General features: G+C 46.0%; 1 protein-coding gene across 16 annotated transcripts in view; it reads left to right on the plus strand.

Annotated features, from left to right (window-relative positions):
* CIT (citron rho-interacting serine/threonine kinase) overlaps positions 1–20280 on the plus strand; it is a 170133-nt gene that overhangs the window by 66913 nt on the left and 82940 nt on the right. For 15 of the 16 annotated variants that reach the window (XM_081288029.1, XM_081288037.1, XM_081288039.1 and 12 more), the window contains one exon: positions 12074–12257. In XM_081288029.1, coding sequence (XP_081144155.1) covers positions 12074–12257 — 184 coding nt within the window. Of the gene's footprint in view, positions 1–11204; positions 11346–12073; positions 12258–20280 lie in introns of those variants that run through there. The other variant, XM_081288036.1, reaches the window with a different exon arrangement.

Here is a 20280-nt window from a genome sequence, read left to right on the forward strand (position 1 = left end):
ATACAGACAAAGATGTTGCGTCCGCCAAATACTAAAAAAAAAAAAATAAATATTAAAAAAAATTAAAAAAATATGGAGTAGTCCACTTTAGTCCAAGATAAATGAAGAAAGCTTGTTCTAGAAATAATTGCAATATTAAGAAGATAGGAATAAATAAATAAGTAAATGTAGACATGTGGGTGAAGGAAGTATCCGGGTAAGGTAAATTAAGTCAGGATTAAAAGTGAGAACAAAGGTGGATCTATTACGTTGCCAGAGGAAGAATACTTAGGGACTCCCCAGTCTCCTGGTGGCCAAAGCAGAAAGGAGACTATGACCGGTTCCAAGAGCCTTACTCCACAATGATTTGCTCAGTGAAGATCCAATTTTCTGGATACTGAGCTTTAGGAATTTCACCATCGGGTTTCCAATAAATGAGCCCCCTGTGATGAGGTGGACACCATCCTTCCTATATGTGCCCTGGTAAGTTCCATATGGCTGCTTTTTACAGTGCCACTCAGCAGAAGCCAGTGGTTCCAGGCCAGATTCCAGTTGGGTGAATCAATTCCAGTTGAATAAAGCAATGAATGCCTTTCCTGGTAGAAGATGAGAAATGGGGACTAGGTTTGTTAGAGAGCTCATAAATTGGAGTCTTCCACCCTTAAATTCTCACTCGCTGGAAAACCTATCACAAACAAGCAAGAATAGAAATGATTTGGCCAAAGATTCAAAATTATATTAAACATCTGGGACTCTATTCAGCAGCCAGCTTCCTAATCAATTCTATGAAGTATGGTGATTGCATTTGCACTCATTTTCTGAGGGTGAAGGTTGGATAGGACTAAAGGAAATGGTTGGCGGGAGTCATAAGAGATGAAAGCGTAGAGACAGAGTGGGAGGCCCAGGTGGTTCAGGACTGAGGGTTTGGAAACGATTTCTAGCGTCTCATTTCAGAGGAAATAAACATGGCCAACTCTGTTTATCCCGGGGGTTGGAAAATGCATCTTCAGAGCTGGCAGTTTGAGATCTAAGCCCTCCATTCTGTCCTTCAAAATTCTGATTTATAAAGGACACATGCAGAGAACTGATAGCCAGTTAGGGACCAAAATACCCACTGTGTTCTTAGAAAGGTGGGTTTTCAGTAACCTTCTATGGAGGTCTCTGGTAAATTCCCCAACCTAATGACCTTAGGATGGTGGGCCTTCTCTCATGGACAGGAGGACCTGCCACAGGGCTGCTGGCACTGAGGAGGACGGTCACTGTCACTCAGCTGAACACCTGCCAAGGGGGGATGTGGGCCCCAGAGAGGGAGTGTTAAGCATGGGCCTTACTCGTGAGGCATGTGAGTCCCCCGCCTAGTAAAGCATGGCCCTGTGACATCTGTCCAGCTCTGACGAGTCCCAGGAGCTCTTGCCTTCATGTTGAGTGGGGAGTAAAGGATGAGACTGGAGGTGCTTATCCAACACCCCTGCCTTACAGGACAAGACTTCGTGGAAGCCCCTTAGGCCAGGAAAGGAGTGGGGACAAAGCAACCTTGGTACACACCAGTGAAGCCATCACCAGGCTTAGGAGAACCAGCATGTCCGTCACTCCTGTCCTCTGCCCCTTGTCATCCTCCCTTCATTCCTCCTCATCCCTGTCCCTTGCCCTCAGGGCAACGGCTGGTCTGCTTTCTCTCAGTGTAGCTCAGTTTGTGTTTTCTAAAGTTTATGTCAATTGAACATGTACTTACATCACCGGGCTTCTTTTATTCAGCGTTGTTCCGAGAGCCACCCGTGTTGTAGATGTGGGGTATCACATGTTGGTTTCTCTCATTGCTGGGTAGGAGTCCATTGTATGGATGTATCACACTTTATTAATCTACTCACCTGCTCATAGATGTTTGGGTTATTGCCAGTTTTTTGGCTGTTTAAATATTTAAATAATTAATATTGCAATTATTTCTAGAACATTTAAATAAGATTGCTTTTATCACTAGTATACAGGCCCCGGGCACATGCATTCATTTCTCTTGGGTAAGTATCCAGGAATGGGATGGCTCATCACACAGCAGCCATGTGTTTAACCTATTGAGTGCACCATACTTTTCCAGTGTGGCTGTAGTGTTTACATTCCCACCAATGGTGTATGAGAGACCTTCCTCCACATCCTTGCTAACACTCCAACGCTGGATTCAAAGTCACTCATATTTTGGAATAGATTCTGCTGTGGAGATGGGTTTGAATTTCTTCAAAATTAGAAAGTTCTTGGACAGGCATATGGATATTCACAACATTGACTTTGACAAGAAACCTGGGCCATTTTCTTTTAGAATACTCTCACATTCTGGATTTGTCTCCTTGTGACTTCAGTGGGGGATGGGGTGTTTGTGCTTCCAGCCCCTGTAAACTGGGAATGCAGCTCCAAAGGTTCAAATACATTCTGATTTGACTTTTTCTCACAAGAATGTCTCATTGGCATTCACTGGCCTAGAATGGAACAATTTGAGTTATCAGCAAGATTGCAGTGGCTTGAAACATGGAAGGTATAAACATTCATGAGTTCATAATGATACTGAAAGAGAAATCTCATTGGTCACTCCTGGAGGTTGGTAAGGCCCTAAATCATTACTCGGAATGTTGCTAAATATAGGGAAAGAACCAAGCACTAATCCTGCTTTCTTATTTGAATTGTATGCAGGGCAACCAGAATGTTGATGTGCTCTAATAAACGTAGAAGGATGAAATTAGAAAACCACCATTTTGCAATTTTTTATGAAATAGTGACCTCAGGCAATGATCATCATGGATGCTGAAACCATTAGGTGAGAAATTGGAGGGATCAGGCTGACATCATCAGAACCAGTGGATCATTCTTAATATCACAAGAGGCGAGACAAGCAGACACTGTGTGCTCCCTAGTGTCATGTGAAATCAAGTCCGATAACATATGCTGGGCGATGTTCATGCCAAAAAAATTGCATATGAATGTCCAGAGGCCCTGGATTTATCTACCAATCTACAGGAAACATAGGGGACAGAGAAATGTGTTAAATGATGCTACAAAGAAGCAGTCAGCCAAGTTCAGAATGTGGGAAATTCTGTGAGGATGCTTGATCTAGTTTCTCAAACCAATAAATGGTATTAAAAAAAAAAATACAGTTGAGGAATGCTAGAGGTTGAAATAGACACATCAAATCAAACCAGTGTGAACCTTGGTTCAAACAAACCAAGTATAAAGAGTTATTTTGGGGACATCTGGAAAAAATTGAGCACAGGCATGGTATTAGATAATGTTAGGGCATTGTTCATTTTTTTGGATGTGATGATGACACCGTGCTTAAGTTTTTAAAAGCATCCCTATCTGTCAGAGTAGTGACTCTCAAGTGGGAGGGGATTTTGCCCCCTAGGGACATTGGACAGTGTTTGGAGACATTTTTGGTGGTCTTTGGGGGGTTGCTGTTGACATGTTGTAGCTGGAGGTCAAAAATGCTGCCAGACACCCTATAATACACATACGACTGCTCTGCCCCCCAATAAAGAATTCTGCATTCCTCATCGTCAGCAGTGCACAAATGAGAAACCCTTGTTAGAGGTACCTCCTGCAGTAATTACAGGTGAAATGATACCATATCTGGGGTTTGCTGGGGTGCTGGCGCATGGCGCATGCCTCTAATCCCAGTGACTTGGGAGGCTGAGGCAGGAGGATTTCGAGTTCAAAGCCAGCAACTTAGCAAGGCCCTAAGCAACTCAGTGAGACCCTGTGACTAAATAAAATATAAAAAAGGACTGGGGATGTGGCTCAGTGGTCAAGTGTCCCTGAATTCAATTCCTGGTACCCCTCCCCATCCCGCCCAAATCTGTGCTTTTCTCTTAATAATCAACAAGTATGCAAACAAAGGGGGGGATGAGGTGAGAGGAGTAAGAGTGGGCATTGCTAGGTGTTGGAGCTGGGTAATGGGCATCTGAGGGTTCATTCCACTCCCTTCTTTGTTGTGTGTGAAAATTATCATAAAAAGTTAAGAATAAAATTTTAAAATGTTGGAGAAAAGAATACTAAAGAGATGGGGAGGCATCCATCCAGGCTTGGTGGTGCACACCTGTAATCCCAGCTACTCTGGAGGCTGAGGCAGGAAGGATTGCCAAATTCTAGGCCAGCCTGGGCAATTTAGTGAGAACCTGTGGGCATGGGGTGGGGCAGGGAGAGCAGCGAAGAATGCACTGCACTTGCCGTGTTCTTGGCCGTGGCTGATTCCCAGGGGAAGGGGTTGGAAGTGAAACCTGCCAGGCTGCTAGTAACAGGTCCTGGGGAATGGAAGCCAATGAACTAGCTCCTTCACTTTTATCTAAATGTGTCCCCAGGGAGCTCCACCCGCCTGAGACACTGGCTATGTTCGAACAGGGCTTTGCAGAGACTGGTTGCAACAGGAGAAGTTCCCCTTGAATGTGTGTCTAAGCTCATGGAGAGGCTTCTTTCCATGTTCTGAGGACCCAGACCCAGGCGGGTTGAACAAAGCAAGCTGAAGTGATATGCAGGATGGCCAAAGCCCAGTGCAGGAGTGAGGGGAAGCGTCTGGCACTTCTCCCTCTGTGGGAAAACACAAGCTGATTACCAAAAACTTGCCTTGAAGGAGGAACATGGCTTTTGAGTATGGCGAGAGCCAGAATGAAAACTCCATTGACATCCACCGAGATCGGCCACTAGAGAGGACATCTGCTTAGCTGTTGGCAGCCAGCGGGGGCGGGGCGCCCCCACAGCATTCTTTAGTTTGATTGATCTAGGCAAACTTTAGTTATGCTAGCTTCCTTATCCATTTACTTTGAAGACAGCATTGTAAAAATTGATCGCCAGCCAGCCCAGAGCACCATTATCCTAACATCTCTTTATGATTCTTGGGGGAGTCAAAGAGTTGTTGCAAACTGGGTCTGCTTTGTGTTCTTTATGAATTTCTTATGCAAGGCATGGTGTGGATGAATCATATCTGATGGCTTCCCACTGGGAGGAGAGAGGGTGCAGGGTGGACCTCAGGCTTTAGATAATGTTACCTGTTCTCTTGGGTGAAATGACTCATGTATATTTACTAACCAACTTATTTGCTGAGCCCCTACCTTACTTTTGGGGTTAGTTCCCAGGAGGCCTCAAACATTGTATATCTTGCTTTTTTCCCCATTGAAGCCTTTCTCTTTGAGTATTTTGTCATTCAATATTCCTAACCTCTCTGCTCTTGTGTCAGTTGTCAAATTGTGTCACTTATTGCGGTAGCCTGTCTCCTGTCCGTCAACTGCCTCTCTGTTTCTCTCACCACCTCCTTAGTGTAGGTCCTCTTGTGTCGACTTGCTTATAGACTCCTCTGTTACAGCTTCTAGCCCTGACCTCTTCCTCTCGCCGCTGCAATGCCTGTCTGCTATTATGTCTGCCCGTTGGATCCAGGGCTCCACCTTCAAGGTCCTGCCCAGATTTCACTTTTTCTCACTCCCCAGCCTCATTACCCATGTCACTCTTGGGCCACTACTATTGCCATGGTGGCTTTTCTGAAATAGCGCTCTTTCCCATGTCAGCCCATGAAGATACCTTTTTTTGGGGGCAGGGATGGGGCTACCAGGGATTGAACTCAGGGGCACTCAACCCCTGAGCCATATCCCCAGTCCTGTTTTGGATTTTATTTGGAGACAGGGTCTCACTGAGTTGCTTAGGGCCTTGCTTTTGCTGAGGCTGGCTTTAAACTCGCTATCCTCCTGCCTCAGCCTCCTGAGCTGCTGGGATTACAGGCGTGTGCCGCTGCGCCCGGCTGGATACCTTTTAACCAACTTTGAGATTCAGTCACCTCCATGACACTTTTTTGAAGGAACAGAGCAAGAATTCACTGCCTCCCAGTCAGCACAGCTTGTGCCGCTCAGGGGGTGTTCTCTGCTTTCCATACCCACATCCTGACCTCCAGCTGATGTAGATCTCTTCTTCCTCTTCACTTATTTCACAGCTCTCTTCGTAGGTAGGTAAGATGGCTAATTTGGGGGCAATATTCCTTTACATCTGAATCTGAATACAGCGTCTAATTTGTCAGTCAGGGGGCAGGGCACCATGGTAGATGGAGTGAAGCTGAGCATGTCTTTGGTTTCATGTGTTGAGTGCCCACTGTGTTCTGGGCACAGCCCTGATTCATTGTCTCATCATAGAATAATTACTTGTGTGATCATGTCCTTTAGGATACAGAGCTGGTATTGCTCATCATCTTCTGCCACCCGCATCTTGGCACCAGTGTCTGTAACGAATACTGATGATATTAAAAGTTTTAGGACTGTAATTCCCGCAGCTTGGGAGGCTGAGGCAGGAGGATCCCAAGTTCAAAGCCAGCCTCAGCAACTTAGTGAGGCCCTGAGCAACTTAAGAGGCCCTGTCTCGAAATATAAAATATTTTATATAAATATAAAATATAAAAAGGGCTGGGGGTGTGGCTCAGTGGTTAAGCACCCCTGGGTTCAGTCCCTGGTAATCATCATCATCATCATCATCATCTTATAAGTTTTACTAGGGTCAGTTTTTTTCAAATACATCAGTTCTCCATGACTAAATTGTATACTCTGTGACACGTCAATACTTGGGTTTCTTAAAGTGGCATTTTGTACCCAGTAGCTTCTTAGGTCTTAGAAATTATTCCACCTAAGGTTCTTGTTATTCACTGATTCCTTTAGCAAAATAGTAAATACTGAATCAGGACAGGCAGCCGTTGTTCTGGTTAGTTGTATGGTAGTGAACACAACTGTCTTTCCTGTCATGGAAATTGTGTTCCAGTGCAAAAAGAAGCCAATAAACATAAGAACAAAATTAGATTTTTTTTTTTTTTTAATGCTGGTGATTGAAGTCAGGGCCTTACACAGGTTGGGTGGTGCTCTACCACTAGGCTGCATCCCCAGTCCTTTTTATTTTATTTTGAGATAGGGTCTTGCTAAGTTGCCCATTTGGCCTTGAACTTACAATCCTCCTGCCTCAGCCTCTGGAGTAGCTGGATTGCAGGAGGGCACCACCATGCCTGGCTAATTAGAAAATATTTTCTGTTTTTAAAATTAATGTTTGGCATTCTGAAAAACTAAAGATGGAAATGGAGTAACCAGGGCTCAGTGGAGCATGTTAGAAAGAAGCAGAGCCAACTGGGTGAATCCATTTGATTTTTCCTTGTTTGTTTTTTAAAAATATTTTTGAAGATGATAAATTTCCCCCCAAGGTTTTTAATGAATGTGAGTATTAAAAAAAGGGGGGGGGGAGAGAGAGAGAAAGAGAATTTTTTTATTATTATTTTTTTAATCTTTATTTTTTAGTTTTCGGCGGGCACAACATCTTTGTTGGTATGTGGTGCTGAGGATCGAACCCGGGCCGCACGCATGCCAGGCGAGCGCGCTACCACTTGAGCCACATCCCCAGCCCCAAGAAAGAGAATTTATAGAAGAGAAATTAACCACAGTTCTTAAAATAGCTCTTTGTTTCTGCAAGCCATCTATCTGCCATCTATCTTATTGCTGGGAAAAAAAAAGAAAAAAAATCCTTAAAACGTTACTTGTATAGCCTTTGCCACTAAGGAGAGTATGTCCTGATGTCACCTCAAATAGGTTAACTTATTTAAAAACTATACAGGGAAAGATTTTTTCCCCCCTAGTGGCTTTTGCCAGCGAACCCCAGAGTGTGATGTATGACTTCTTCCTTGTCGTTGGTGAGGGCAGTGGGCCTGTGGCGGAGAGAGCTGATGATCTCATAGCACTATATCAGGAGATGGGAACGGAGGTACTCATTAACATAGTTTTCAGACGGAACAATCTCGATTATCAAAGCCTCTTCATTTAATTCAAACATCAAATGCCTCTGTGGTCTGTATTATGCTAGGTGCTCTCAAGCCGTCTAATTATATATTTCCTTATTCAATAAGGAAATATATAATTGAGGGGGCTGGGGCTTAGCTCAGTGGTGGAGCTCTTCCTAGCACGTGTGAGGCACTGGGTTCGATCCTCTGCACCACATAAATATAAATAAAGACATTGTGTCAATCTACAACTAAAAAACATATTAAAATATTATGTGTACCTACTATGTGCCTGGTGCTACTCTGTATGCTGGATTGCCATATGTATCTCCATCAAAACCAATTGGTATGATTTCAATAACCTATTAAAACCTCACAGCCCCTGCTGTTTTTGTAATGCCATAGGTTACCCAGGACCTCATGAATGCCAGACAAGTACTTTACCACTGAACTACAGCCCAGCCCAGCCCAGTGTGAGATATATATATATATTACTTTATTTACTTATTTATATGCGATGCTGAGGATTGAACCTAGTGCCTTATGTATGCTAGGCAAGCGCTCTACCACAGAGCCACAACCCCAGCCCTCCAGTGATGTTTTTAAAAGAAAAAAGGGTTGGGTTTATGAGGATCAAAAAGAAGCATTTTTTCATAAGGCACAAGGAACCGGAGAATTACTTCCTAAGATAGATGTGATCTCTACTTTGGTAGGTGTTAGACTTGACGGAGCTTTACATAATTGTTTTGAAGTGTGGCATCCAGACTTTAAGCGACTTTGCTACTGTCTCTTGCTGGTCCCCTGTTAAAAGTGTGTTCAGCTATGTGGTTCTTTGTCTCCCAGGCTTTCAGGTTTCCCATCTCTTTGTCATTGGGTATTGCCTTCTACACAAGTGCTTCTCAATCACAAATCCCTATAAATCACCTGAGGATCTTGTTAGGATGCAAGTTGTCATTCAGTGGAGTTAGGCCTGAGACTCTGCACTTCTAGCCAGCTCCTGGGCGATGGTGATGCTTCCAGTCTATGGATCACACTTTGAGTATCATGGTTCTATGTGATTTCCTCAGATCTAATCACTAGTTCACTAAGTTTCTCTTCAGCTGTGTCTAACCTGCTATTTAACATATCTAGTGAGTTTTACACTTTAAATTCAACAGTCCTTTTCATTTCTGGAAGTTCTGTTCCGTTCAAAAATAAGCTCGGTTCTTTTTCTTTTCAATATTTATTTTTTTGTAGTTGTACACAATAACCTTTATTATTTATTTATTTATTCATTTTTATGTAGTGCTGAGGATCAAACCCAGGGCCTTGCACATTTGAGGTGAGCACTCTACTGCTGAGCCATAACCCTAGCCCCAAAGCTTGGTTCTTTTTCAAAGAGTCTTATTCTTTTATTCAAATTTCTACTCATTTACATTGATAATAAATTCAAATTTATTTTATGGTCCATTTCAGATTTTTCTTTTAGCTACAGCTTTTGGAGGGTAAATTTTCTCCTTTCTTATGTCTGCTCCTGTTCTTTCATGGTAGAGTGTGTGTGTGTGTGTGTGAAAGAGGGAGAGGGAGACAGGCAGGCAGGCAGGCAGACACCAACCTCCTGTGTGCCCTGGGCTGTGAAAGTGTCCCTGTAAGTCATTTTCCACTTGTGCTGCCAGTGTTCTAAGAGAAAGTTCCTCTTGATAATTTCCTGAACTGTGATTCTCACACTGTGCAGGATACTGTGAACGTAGACACCCCACCTGAGACCATGGTTTCTCCTAGCTGCCTTATTTCTTTTCCACTAAAGGACCCTGCCGAGCATCCTCAGCACTTTTTGGAGAGCAGATTATTTTCATTTCCTCCATTTCTCTCTGGTTTTGCCCCTGCATAAATGTGTTCTTGCAAAGCCCTTCTTTTCAGAGTTCCTCTTGCACTTACCTGTCTAGAGGTTGCAACCTACCTTTTCATTTTTGAACATCTTACCTGTTACTAGCTGGAGAATTTCACAATGACTTCTCCTTTCTTTTAATATGAAAATGATCCAGCCCTCTTTCCAATCTTGACCACATTAAGGTACTTTGAGCATGACGGAGTTTTATGGATGAATCTTATTTTATAGTATAGAAACTCAAAAGTCATAATTATTTCTCTGAGTGTGGCTCCTACCCCTCTATTAATCATACTCCTTACTCAGAAATGGAATTCTATTTTAGTCTCCTAAAGATGAATTAGTATATAGTGGAAAGGGAATTAAGCTTCTGCTAGGAATTAAATGATACGATAGGATTAACATAAACATTCACCTTGATGGGTCTGTGCCTTGCACAGGAGAAAATATTCAGTAGAGATTCTACTGTACCTCACTCCTAATAACTGCAAGATCTGCCATAAAAGTGCACCTCATGTGAGCAATAATAATAATGGCAAAGAGTCTTTATGGGTATTAGCTGTATTCTAAGAGCTGTGCCAAGCTCTTTATGTGGGCTCTTTTATTTAAACCTCTCAACACCCCTTTGAAGTAGTTATTCCTGTGTTGTAGCTAAAGGCACAGAGAGGTTAAGTGATTTTCCCAGGATCACACAGCCCGTAAGTAGTAGAGCTGGGATTTTAACTCACTCAGATTTTAGTGTGTGTGGTATTAACCACTGTGTTCCTAATTAGTGTCAACTGCAAATCTCTCTGCATAAATTTCCTCTCTTTATCTAAGTTTCCTTATTATGGGATGGGAAACTTATCTTTTTGATCATTATGAATTATAATTTCCCCTAATTTTTTTCTTTTTAAAAAAGCTATTGCGTGATTGAACTTGGATTGGATTTGAGCTTGTATTGATGGACGTACACATGGGATATGGGCTGAAGCATTCAATCTAAATTTTCTTCCCATCAGCTAAGTTTTAAAGTATTAAGCATGTAATTCTTACAGGGAAGATTCAAATTCTCTTGAGGCAGCTTGGAGGTGTTAGATAATTTTCTGGTAGTGCACATTTTCCATTTTCCATCTTCCTACCTCTCCCACCTCATCCCAGTGCACCTGAAGCTCTGAGAATGTTCTTTTGCACTTTCCCTAGCAGCCAGATCTCTGCTCCTACCCTGGCTCCTCCAGGTCCCTTCACCGCAGCCGGAGTTTTTTGAGTCTGCAAGTGGAAAACGGAGAGCTGCTCCTATCTGGCTTACAGCTTTGTCCAGAAAAGAAGGAGTTAAAAAAGAAGCCTGGGCTGTGAAGGGCTGTGACAACTGTCCTAGGGGGAGCTCTAGCCAGCCCTGGCGGCAGTGACTCATGCCGCTCTGTCACTCAGATCAGCATTGGCCCCGGCCACGCAGGCGGCCAGGTGGGGTTACCGCCAGAGCACGCGCCTCAGAGTGGGGAGCGTGCAGCCTGCACTGCGGGGGGATGTGATGCCGGCTGGCCGCCTGCCCCCGGCCGGCCCACCACGGACGCCCCAGCCGGCAGCCATGGTAACGCTTCTGGCTGGAGGTACCCCTGGGAGCCCCCGGTGATGGGCAGCCTCCTGGTGACTGATGGACAGGTGTCTACCTCCCTGAGCGAGAGAGCTCAGTAGGTGGCAGGGAGCAGAGAGGATGTGGTGCACCCTAGCCAGGAGTCATGCCGTAAAGAGGTAGGACCCGTGCCCAGCTGCCCCTCTGTGCACCCACCCTCTGCGCGGGGTGCTGTGGATCACCAGGAGGAACTTTACTTGGCTGGTGTTTCATTATGCTGATTAAACTGCAGTGGATTCCAGGGGCATGATTGCGCTGGGGAGGAGGGGTGATGAACTTAAAAAAAAAAGTGGTTCTTCCTAGCAGACTCCTCCAGAGATGAGTGAAGTCCACTGCAGTGGTATCCAGCCCGAGTCCCAAAACCTCCCAAGTCCCCTTTTCTGTTCCTTCATCCTCTTTTGGTTAATCAACGATAGAGACATTCCATCTGGTTTCACTGATCAACACTCGATGTTAATAACTCAGACCAGGAGAGACTAGGTAGGGTTAGGTCACCTGGCACCAGCCAGCTGAAGCCCCACAGCAGCCTTCTGGAAATGTCAGGCAGGGGCTCCTGTGAGTGGTCCAGCACTTCTGTGGCACCGGGTGACCTGTTTGAGTTTATTCTTCACTTTGCCCCCACAGGGGAGGCAGCCTGTCTGCGGGTCGGTGGCCATGTTGGCAGGGAAGGGGTTAATCTCTTGTTGCTGTAGGAGCCAGGCTGGGTCTGCTGCGAGGAGCTAGATTGAAAGCAGGCGCTGCAGTGCTGTCGCCAACGCCGAAGGAGTCAGACGCTCTGCTCCGCAACAGTGTGGAATCCATCTGAATTTTTTTTCTCTCCCACCTCTTCTTGTTTTTCTTTAACCAGCGCCTCCCCCCTTCGTCCCCACCCTCAAGTCTGACGATGACACCTCCAATTTTGATGAACCAGAGAAGAATTCGTGGGTTTCATCCTCTCCGTGCCAGCTGAGCCCCTCGGGTTTCTCGGGCGAAGAACTGCCGTTTGTGGGGTTTTCGTACAGCAAGGCACTGGGGATTCTTGGTAGATCTGAGTAAGTGAAAATCGGACTTTCTGGGGGACCTGCATTGATGCACGGCAAACAGAGCCAAAGGTGGTGGTGGCAGCGGTGGCGGTGGGAGGGTGGGGGAGTGCGGCGGAGGGAGGCTGGTGATCTGTCTGCATTTGGAGAGCAGGCTACCTGTTTGGGCTTTGGGGGGCTAGACTGTTAATATCCTTGCTTTGCAGCCTGTGAGGTGCCTGCTCCTGTCTGTGGCAACATCATTGTGAATTCGTTACTTTGGGCTAGTTTTCCAGTCTTTGGTGAGGAGAGAGTGGATTTCTAGCAGTGCAGATTTTTGGTCAAAGGGAAATCGTGTAGGAGTTAAGACGAGCTGCCCATCTCTGTATCCATCATCTCTGTATCTGTCTGTCTCGAGTGGGTGGATGGTTGCTGTCTTGCCGTATTGACAGAATCCTCCAAACTGTGGCTCGTGAGCTAAAGGTTTCCTGATGGGTTTAACTGAGCTGCAAGTGGCTGAACCAGAGCTCTAACGGAGACGATGCTGGGCTCCTCTCCAAGTATGCTGCAAGATCAGGGATCTGGCAGCTGAGCCTCTGAGCCAGGAGAGCACTGGCGGCCAGAGAAAGCCCCGTCAGTGGGAGCCACTAGGAGAGAGTGTGATGTAGCCGAGTCACTGATTCACAGAAACTGGGCTTCATGAGGGCGGGGGGGGGGGGGTGGGGGCAAACCAACCAGGAAACTAGAAAATGGAAATATAAATATCGCTGCAAACACCTTGACCTAGCAGGTCTTTCTCCTTTCTTACAAAAAGCTATTGAAAAATGCATTTACACTGTGTTTGGATCGGAGGGTCCTGGCTTCCAGTCTCCTAGAATTTCTGCAAAATGCAGTAGTCTCTGGATGTGGGAGCTTGATGCCATTCTGTTTTCAGAGAAGGAAGTTCCCCAGGAAGGTCTTAGACCTACTGTGTTGTTCCCCAGGCACCTTGACTCCCTCACTTTGAGGCTCTTGGGGGTGATGTTGGATAATTAGTTGGTGCCCACTTAGGAGATAAGCAGAATTTGATTTTCTCCTTGGCAGCATCCATTCCCTGTTTGTTGTGTTTGTAGTTTAGATATCAATTTAAAGGGATGTCGCACTGGTTCCTGGATGGTGTCTCCCCATGGGTGCCGTTTTGATTGTAAGGTTCCTGAAAAGATTTCAGATTATTATGGGGATTTGGGCATTTGATATGGGATAGAGCCGTGGGCTGTGGTTGAATTTGGGAGAGGTTTTTATGTGGGCCATGTTGAGGTGGGCTTTCTTTATTCCCTTGCTGGAGATCACGTTGAAAATTCAGGTGGAATTTGGGCGCGTTGGATGTGCCTTTCTGGATTCTTTGCTCTACCTCCCAAAGCAATCTGGATGGTGGTAGGAGAGGCAGCAGCCTGACTAGCTGTTGAATGTGCCGTCGGATGGATTTGCGGTGGCCCAGCTGGGCTGGGAGGCTGCATCAGTGTCACAGCAGGGCAGGAGTGGAGGCCCAGCGTCGAAGGATGCTAGCCCTGTGGGCAGCGCCACCTTGACACTCACGACACACTGAAGGTCAGTGAGCGGGCTGGAAGGAGGCATGTGGGGAGTCGTAGTTGCGGTTGGCAGTGGGCTGGTTGGGTCCGGGTGAGCGCTGGCTTAGGGTGGTAATCTTGATCTGAACAATCAGGGAGGACACGGGGGAGTTGGATTTCAGGGGCAAAGGGAGAATGGTAAGGAGGATTTCAGGCAAGGCAATTAATCTGAAGCTTGTGTGATTAATTGCTTATTTTTCAGGAAGACTCTAATTGCGTCTTCCTGCTGCTCCCAGAAAGCTCAGTTGAGGGAGCTCCCTGACAGGGCATCTCAGTGTTAAGGCCCGGGTCCTGGATAAATATTTCTTGATTTTATTTACTCAGGGTCCTTTCTCCCAGAATGTGTTTATGTTGCTTACTGTGTCTGAAGATTTGCGATTTCACCTTTGGGAGTTCAAAGTCTCTCTCTGGAGCATCCAATGAGCTTCTGTTAATGCCCCGACAGAATGTTTAATACGATTCTCATTAAAAAAAAATAATAAAACAGTCCATACAGACAAAACTGTGTGTTTGTTCTCTGGAGGATGGAATTGGTGTATTCCCATCTTTGAGGAACTCCAGTGCCTTTTCCATGCCAATTTGGGGTTGGAGTCAGAAAGATTTTCTTTCCCTTCTCATCTGGTTCTGTGATGCTGTCGTCGGACTTGGCTGCTGTGCCAAGGGCAGCTCTGTGGATGCAACCTACAGCATCATTTCCTAATGCTCTCCACCTGTTGGATGTAGGTGACCCTGGACATGTCAGATTAGGATCAATTAGAAATCCAATAAAAGAGACGCAGGGATGACATTGCTTAGCAGCTCCTGCAGTTCTGTTGACGTGCAGTTTGGGAATTAATTTGCAGGGGGGAGGCATTTCCCGGAGGTGTCACCTTTGCCACCCAGCGACCTCCAGGGTCTTCCTGAGTTTCCTTTCCTCCCTCTCCATGTTTTTGGCATCAGAGGTTTTATTTACACACGCCGATTACCTGTGCTGTTACTCACTGTTCACACCACAGAGGCAACTGCAGATGCCGCTGTACTGTGCCAGGAAAATTGACCCCAGATTTGTTGCCAGTGAATTGAATGAAACATTCGGAGGTGGAGCTGAATGAGTGAGGAATTTTCACAGAGACTCTGGCCACGAAATAATTTTTACTGTTGTGGTTGCTTCTCACTTTTTAGGATTTTTTTTTTTTTTTTTTTTTGATGGGGAACCCCAGCCAGCTTTGAGTGCATCCTGATTTTAGGTTTAGCAGTGATCTTGATCTCAGCATTTCAGTGGATGAGGCAGAGGGGGGAGTTCCTGGCAGCCTGGGTTGGGGAGAGCAGGAGGGATCGTGGGGAACTAGGCCACGATCTTTGGGGCGGCACTATGAGAAGGTGAGTTTTAGACAGTGTCTTTCTGGTGCCTCTTTTCCTTTTTAGCCAACGGGAACCCCTAATGAAATTCCCAAGCTCTGAATGCTCAGTTGTTCCTTGAACTGTTTGCTTGAACTTTACAATAGTAGAGTAGTGACAGATATCTCAGTGTGTTCAAGGTTTAAAAATAAATGGACCCCAGCATTCTTGCCTCCCCGTCAGCATGGGGTACATTTCTCTGCGTCCTTCCTCCTTCCCCTTAGGTTGAGGCACTGCCTCATTTGAACTCTTGCTGGCACACAGTGCATTTCTGCAGGCCTTCAGAAGGTGGGGACCTACAAGGTAAAAACCAGTTGGTTCTGGTGTGTTCCACACATGCTGGTTTTCTGTGTTTGGAGAAGTTGGCAATCTTGCAGGAGCACTGGGATCTTGGCGACACTGGGTTTGTGGGCTCATAGTGTCTGGGGGCCCTGCTTTAGGAAGGGGGCCTTCTCTTCCTTTTGCCCGCAGGCTCTTTCCTTCTGGGTGGATCTGAGTGTAGTGATGGGACCAGCTATGCAGCCACGGTGGAGGAATGAAGAGTCACCACCACCCCACCTTTCCAAGTTTCCAGAAAGCCAGTTTTGATGCCTCCTCTTGCTCTGCTGGGGCTTCTTTGTAAGTTAGGTACCTCAACTGTGTAGTGGGGTAGCAGTGGTGCCTCTCTGTAGGAAGGTAGGAGGATTGGATGAAACACCCAAAGCCCTTGCTCTAATATCCAGTGCACGAGAAAGCCTCAATAAATGTTCATTGTCGTTATTTTTGTTTTTACGAGTACACCAGTCTATGTTTGTATCTATCTTTCTGCCAAGAGGATTTGGAAAGGACTTGGCAAATATTAGGTAGTCTAAAGTCACATCAGACCCAAACCCAGCTTCCCAGCTTTTAGGAATTTTCTCCTGAAAGTGCTTAACCACCTTGACCAAGGGCAAGATTAACCTGTAGTTGTCAAATCCTCACTGGCAAAAGGTGGCCATTGGAGAAGAGTAGACTGTGGGGGACAGAATTACAAGATCCAGTCCCAGAATGGGTCCTTCCCCATTCTGGTGTTCTCTGTCAAAGCAGATTTGTTGAAACTATTCAGAGAACACAAAGCACACACCTTTGCTGCAGAACAGCGTGGTACAAATTGGACATTACCCGCTTAAGGCAAGTCAGGAGAGTAAGGCAAAATGTAACAAGGGGCACTTAATGGGTACTGCCAACTCACAGTTCTTGCTAAATGACAATGATGATCCTTCTTGGAATGTCTGTTCATTTCCCTGTGAAGATTGGGATTTCCAGGGCTCGGCTGGGGCTTATTTATTCTGGTCTTCCTGGAGCTCAGGACAGGATAGGCCCTCAGTAAACACATGTGCTGGCACCAGGCTTACAAGTGTGCTAATGGAAGGGAGATATTTGGGTTGGCTCTTTAAAAGGCCACAGATTTGGATCAGTAGAGAGGAAGGCAGAGAGAATTTCAGGTGGGCAGAGTGATAACAACAGCTTACAGGGTACTGACTCTTCACTAGGCCCTGCTCTGAGCTCTTTGCATAGATTAACTCATTTAAACTCCACAACAGTCTCAAGAGGAATGTGGACGCATCACTTTTGTCCTGCATGTGAGAAAACTGAGGCATGAAGACCCAGCAGCTTGCCCAAGATCTTGCGGCTTTTGGTAGCTCAGTCAGGACTTGAGCCTGGGCAGTGTGGCTCCAGAGTCTCATAGCCTCTGTGCTCCACTGCCACGTATAAATGCCACAGGCGGGAAAAATCAGGAACTTTGTGTAGGATGCTCAGGGTCACATGCTTGTCAGAAGTGGAGGCCATTGTTGGAATGAAGAGCCATGCATTTGGGGCAGGGAGATCGTGAGATCAGGGGAGCTGCCAGGCAGGTCTGAATGCTGGGCTTTGTTTTCCATTTCTGTGGGTTTGTTGAGTAGGTGGACTGTAGAGCTGTTGGATTTCTCTATTTCTTCCTCTTCTCCTCTAGAAACTCTCACCTGGTATGTGTGCATGCATGCGCACGACACGTGCTGTGCCCGCTCTCCCTGAGAGTTCTTGCTTGCTGGAGTGCAGGCTCAACGAGGACAGCAAACCGCCTTGACCTGATTCTTACCAGGCTTCAAACTGATCGTCCATAACTGCGCAGCAAGCCTTTGATGAGCTGATCCAAGTCACTTTTGTGGGAGCAAATCTCAGTTTCGTGATGGCTCTCGGATCATGTCTCCTCAAATGTTTGTTTTATCCTTCCAGGTGCCTCCCATCTGCCTGAGATAACTCATTCTGGCGGAAGAGGGCCGCAATTCTCCAACCAGTCCCTTTTTATTGAAATACTTGGGAGTTGGAGGATCATCTCTTTAATGATTGCTTTCCTTCCACATGCAGCCAAAGGCTCTTTGACATTGTGCTTGCTGCCCAGATCCCTATTGCAAAGAGTTTCATCTGTGATTTGATTTTTTTAAATAGTCAGCAACAATGACAGTGTCTTCTCTGGTACCCGAAGGCATGTATCTGCTGTATTATCCAAATAAGTTAAGAAACCATAATGAGTCTTTGCTCAGGGTGGCTGCCCTCAAGTGCCCTGTGCTGTTTCTGTCCCACTGTCGTCTGGACTGCATGTCTGACGCTTGCCTGGGCGAGTTGTGCTGATTTTCCTCTTCTCCTTCAACTTCTTCTCTCTCCTAGTCAAGCACATCCTGTTCTGCTGTTTGCCTTATTCTGTTCTCTATTTAGACTGTGCGTGCTGCCTTGCAGCCCTGGCAGGACCACTCTGCCGCCTTCTCACTTGTCTTAAAGATACCTTTAGGAAATCAGATCCAACAGTCCCATCCCAGTTCTAAAGATTAGGCTCAGAAGATCTGTCAAGTGTGTTTTGTGCTGGCCTACACTTGCTAATTTGCATGGTTGCCTCGGATCCCGTTCGAAGGCAGTCATTGACTAAATGGTGCTACATGTTCTCGAGCTCCGCGCCAGTTTGGCAACTCCTCTCTGCTGAAGTGGATTCCTCTCGGTTCCCTTTACTCGCCTGTCATCTCCTCTCCTCTCTGACAAACGTCCTGAAAGAATGGTCTCTATTCCATTCCTCTTCTTCCATCCCTCTACTGAAATGACTTATCAGAAGCCGCTGGTGATACTCAGCCCCCAAATCCAGTGGTGTCTACCTCATCGTGTGACACTATTAATTATTTTTTCTGGATGGTTTTCTGCTCTGTCTCCTCTGCATTCTGGATACTGAGTTTCCCCTCCAATTCTCTGGCCACCATCTTTGTTTCAGGCCCTTAAAATGAATGCCCATCACCTGAAGTTCCATCCTCAGTTCTCTTTCTAGTTTGTTCTTGGTGATCTCATTCCATTCCTTGAGTTTAACTCCCACTTCCCCCTTGGCCTTCTTCCTAATTTTATTTCAGAACCGCCCCCCACTTCCCTACCCTTCTAGGCAAGAAAATGGAGTCATCTCTAACTCTTTTTGCCTATCATCAGTTGCCAAGTCCTCCATGTTGTACCTCGTCTGTGCGCACTGTTCTGTCCTCACTGTCACCCTTAATGGACTTTTGCTTGGACTGTTGCAGTTGCCTCCTAACTGATTGCTCTGCCTCAGGCTTTCCTGGCTGTACTCCATTCTCCAGAGGGTGGAATTCTTCCAAAGCATAGGTTGGATGATGTCATTTGCCTGCTGAGACCTTCAACAGCATTCCAGTATGCATAGAATTAATGGCCTCTCCTGAACTTGACATTCAAGCCTGGTATGCCAGGACCCTAGCCTGCCTCTCCAGTTGAACCTCCTCCTGGTTCTCTGGGTCTGGCCAAACTACCCCAGGCTCACTGAGGCAGAACCAGGTCTTTCTTCTTTTGCCTGAGACAGGGCAGGTGTAACATTTATTGAATTGAATTAGACTAATGTGGCCAGGGATGATGCCAAATCCTTCTGCACAATTCATATACCTGCTAAGGAAAGCCTCTTTTTGGAGGCACCTCCCGTGTATCCAGAGCTATTTATTCTGGGGGTTTTACATGCATTATCTCACTCAGTCCTCCTGATCTCACCATAGCTCTGTGAAGTGGCTAATATCATCCCTGTTTTACAGATGAGAACACCGAGGCTTGGGAGCTTAGCTTACTTTCCTGAAGTTTCGCAAGTAATAACCAATCTGAGACTTAACCTTGTATCTATTTGCCTCCAGATCTCTGTCCCCCAACCTTGCCTCTACTAGCCATGACTTTGCTAGGTCACACAAGATTATGCACTTGTCTGATAATCAAGGTGAAAGCGTGGCTTTCCTGAGAGTTCACTGTGTACCAGGCCCCATTCTAAGTGCTTAGTAAGCATTCTCATTTAGTCCCAGAAACACTCGTCATTTTACAGATAAGAAAGCTGGTGATCATGAAGCTTGGGTTACTTTTGGAAGCTCACAGAGCTTGCATATAGCAGAGGGTGGCCAATTTTTCCAACTTTTAGCTTTACAGCTGATGAAAGCTTTATTTTTAGGAGCAAACTATAGCATACCATTGAAAGTCCAGGCTTTGAAATTGGAGAGACTTGGGTTCAGATCTGGGCTCCACCTCTTCCTAGTTGTGTGAACAGGGCATTTCACTTCTTGCAGCCTCAGCTCTCTCACCTCTAAAGTGGGAGGTGTAATAGAACCTCTCTGGTAGGTTTCCTGGGGAGCTGCATGGAGCCCTCGTTAGGGATGGGTGTTCATTTCATGGTAGTTATTGTTATTTAGGTGTGGAGCTGGGGCTGGGGTGCTGTCAACTCTCCTTTTAAAACCCTTTGCTTCCACTCTATAAAGACATCTCACTGGTTTCTGCCCATTGAGAGACTCCAGCTCCACGTGGGGTGCCTGACAGATGTCCTAATATCTCCATCCAACTTTTCACTCTGAATGGAGTCGATGATGTGTTGGTTAAATCTGCGTATTCCATGAAACACTCCCGAGGTTCCGGCACAATCCGGTTCCAGTGGAAACTGTGTTCTGTGCCCAGCGTGGATTTCATGTGCTCCCACCCCCTTTAGTGAGTTTGAGTGTCCCCTGAATGGAGAGTGTGCGCATCACTGTGACATTGCCATCTCAGAACCAATGTAGGTCATC

The sequence above is a fragment of the Spermophilus citellus genome (genome assembly GCF_964194105.1).
Source record: "Spermophilus citellus genome assembly, chromosome: 3".
In the NCBI taxonomy this organism is placed as follows: domain Eukaryota; kingdom Metazoa; phylum Chordata; class Mammalia; order Rodentia; family Sciuridae; genus Spermophilus; species Spermophilus citellus.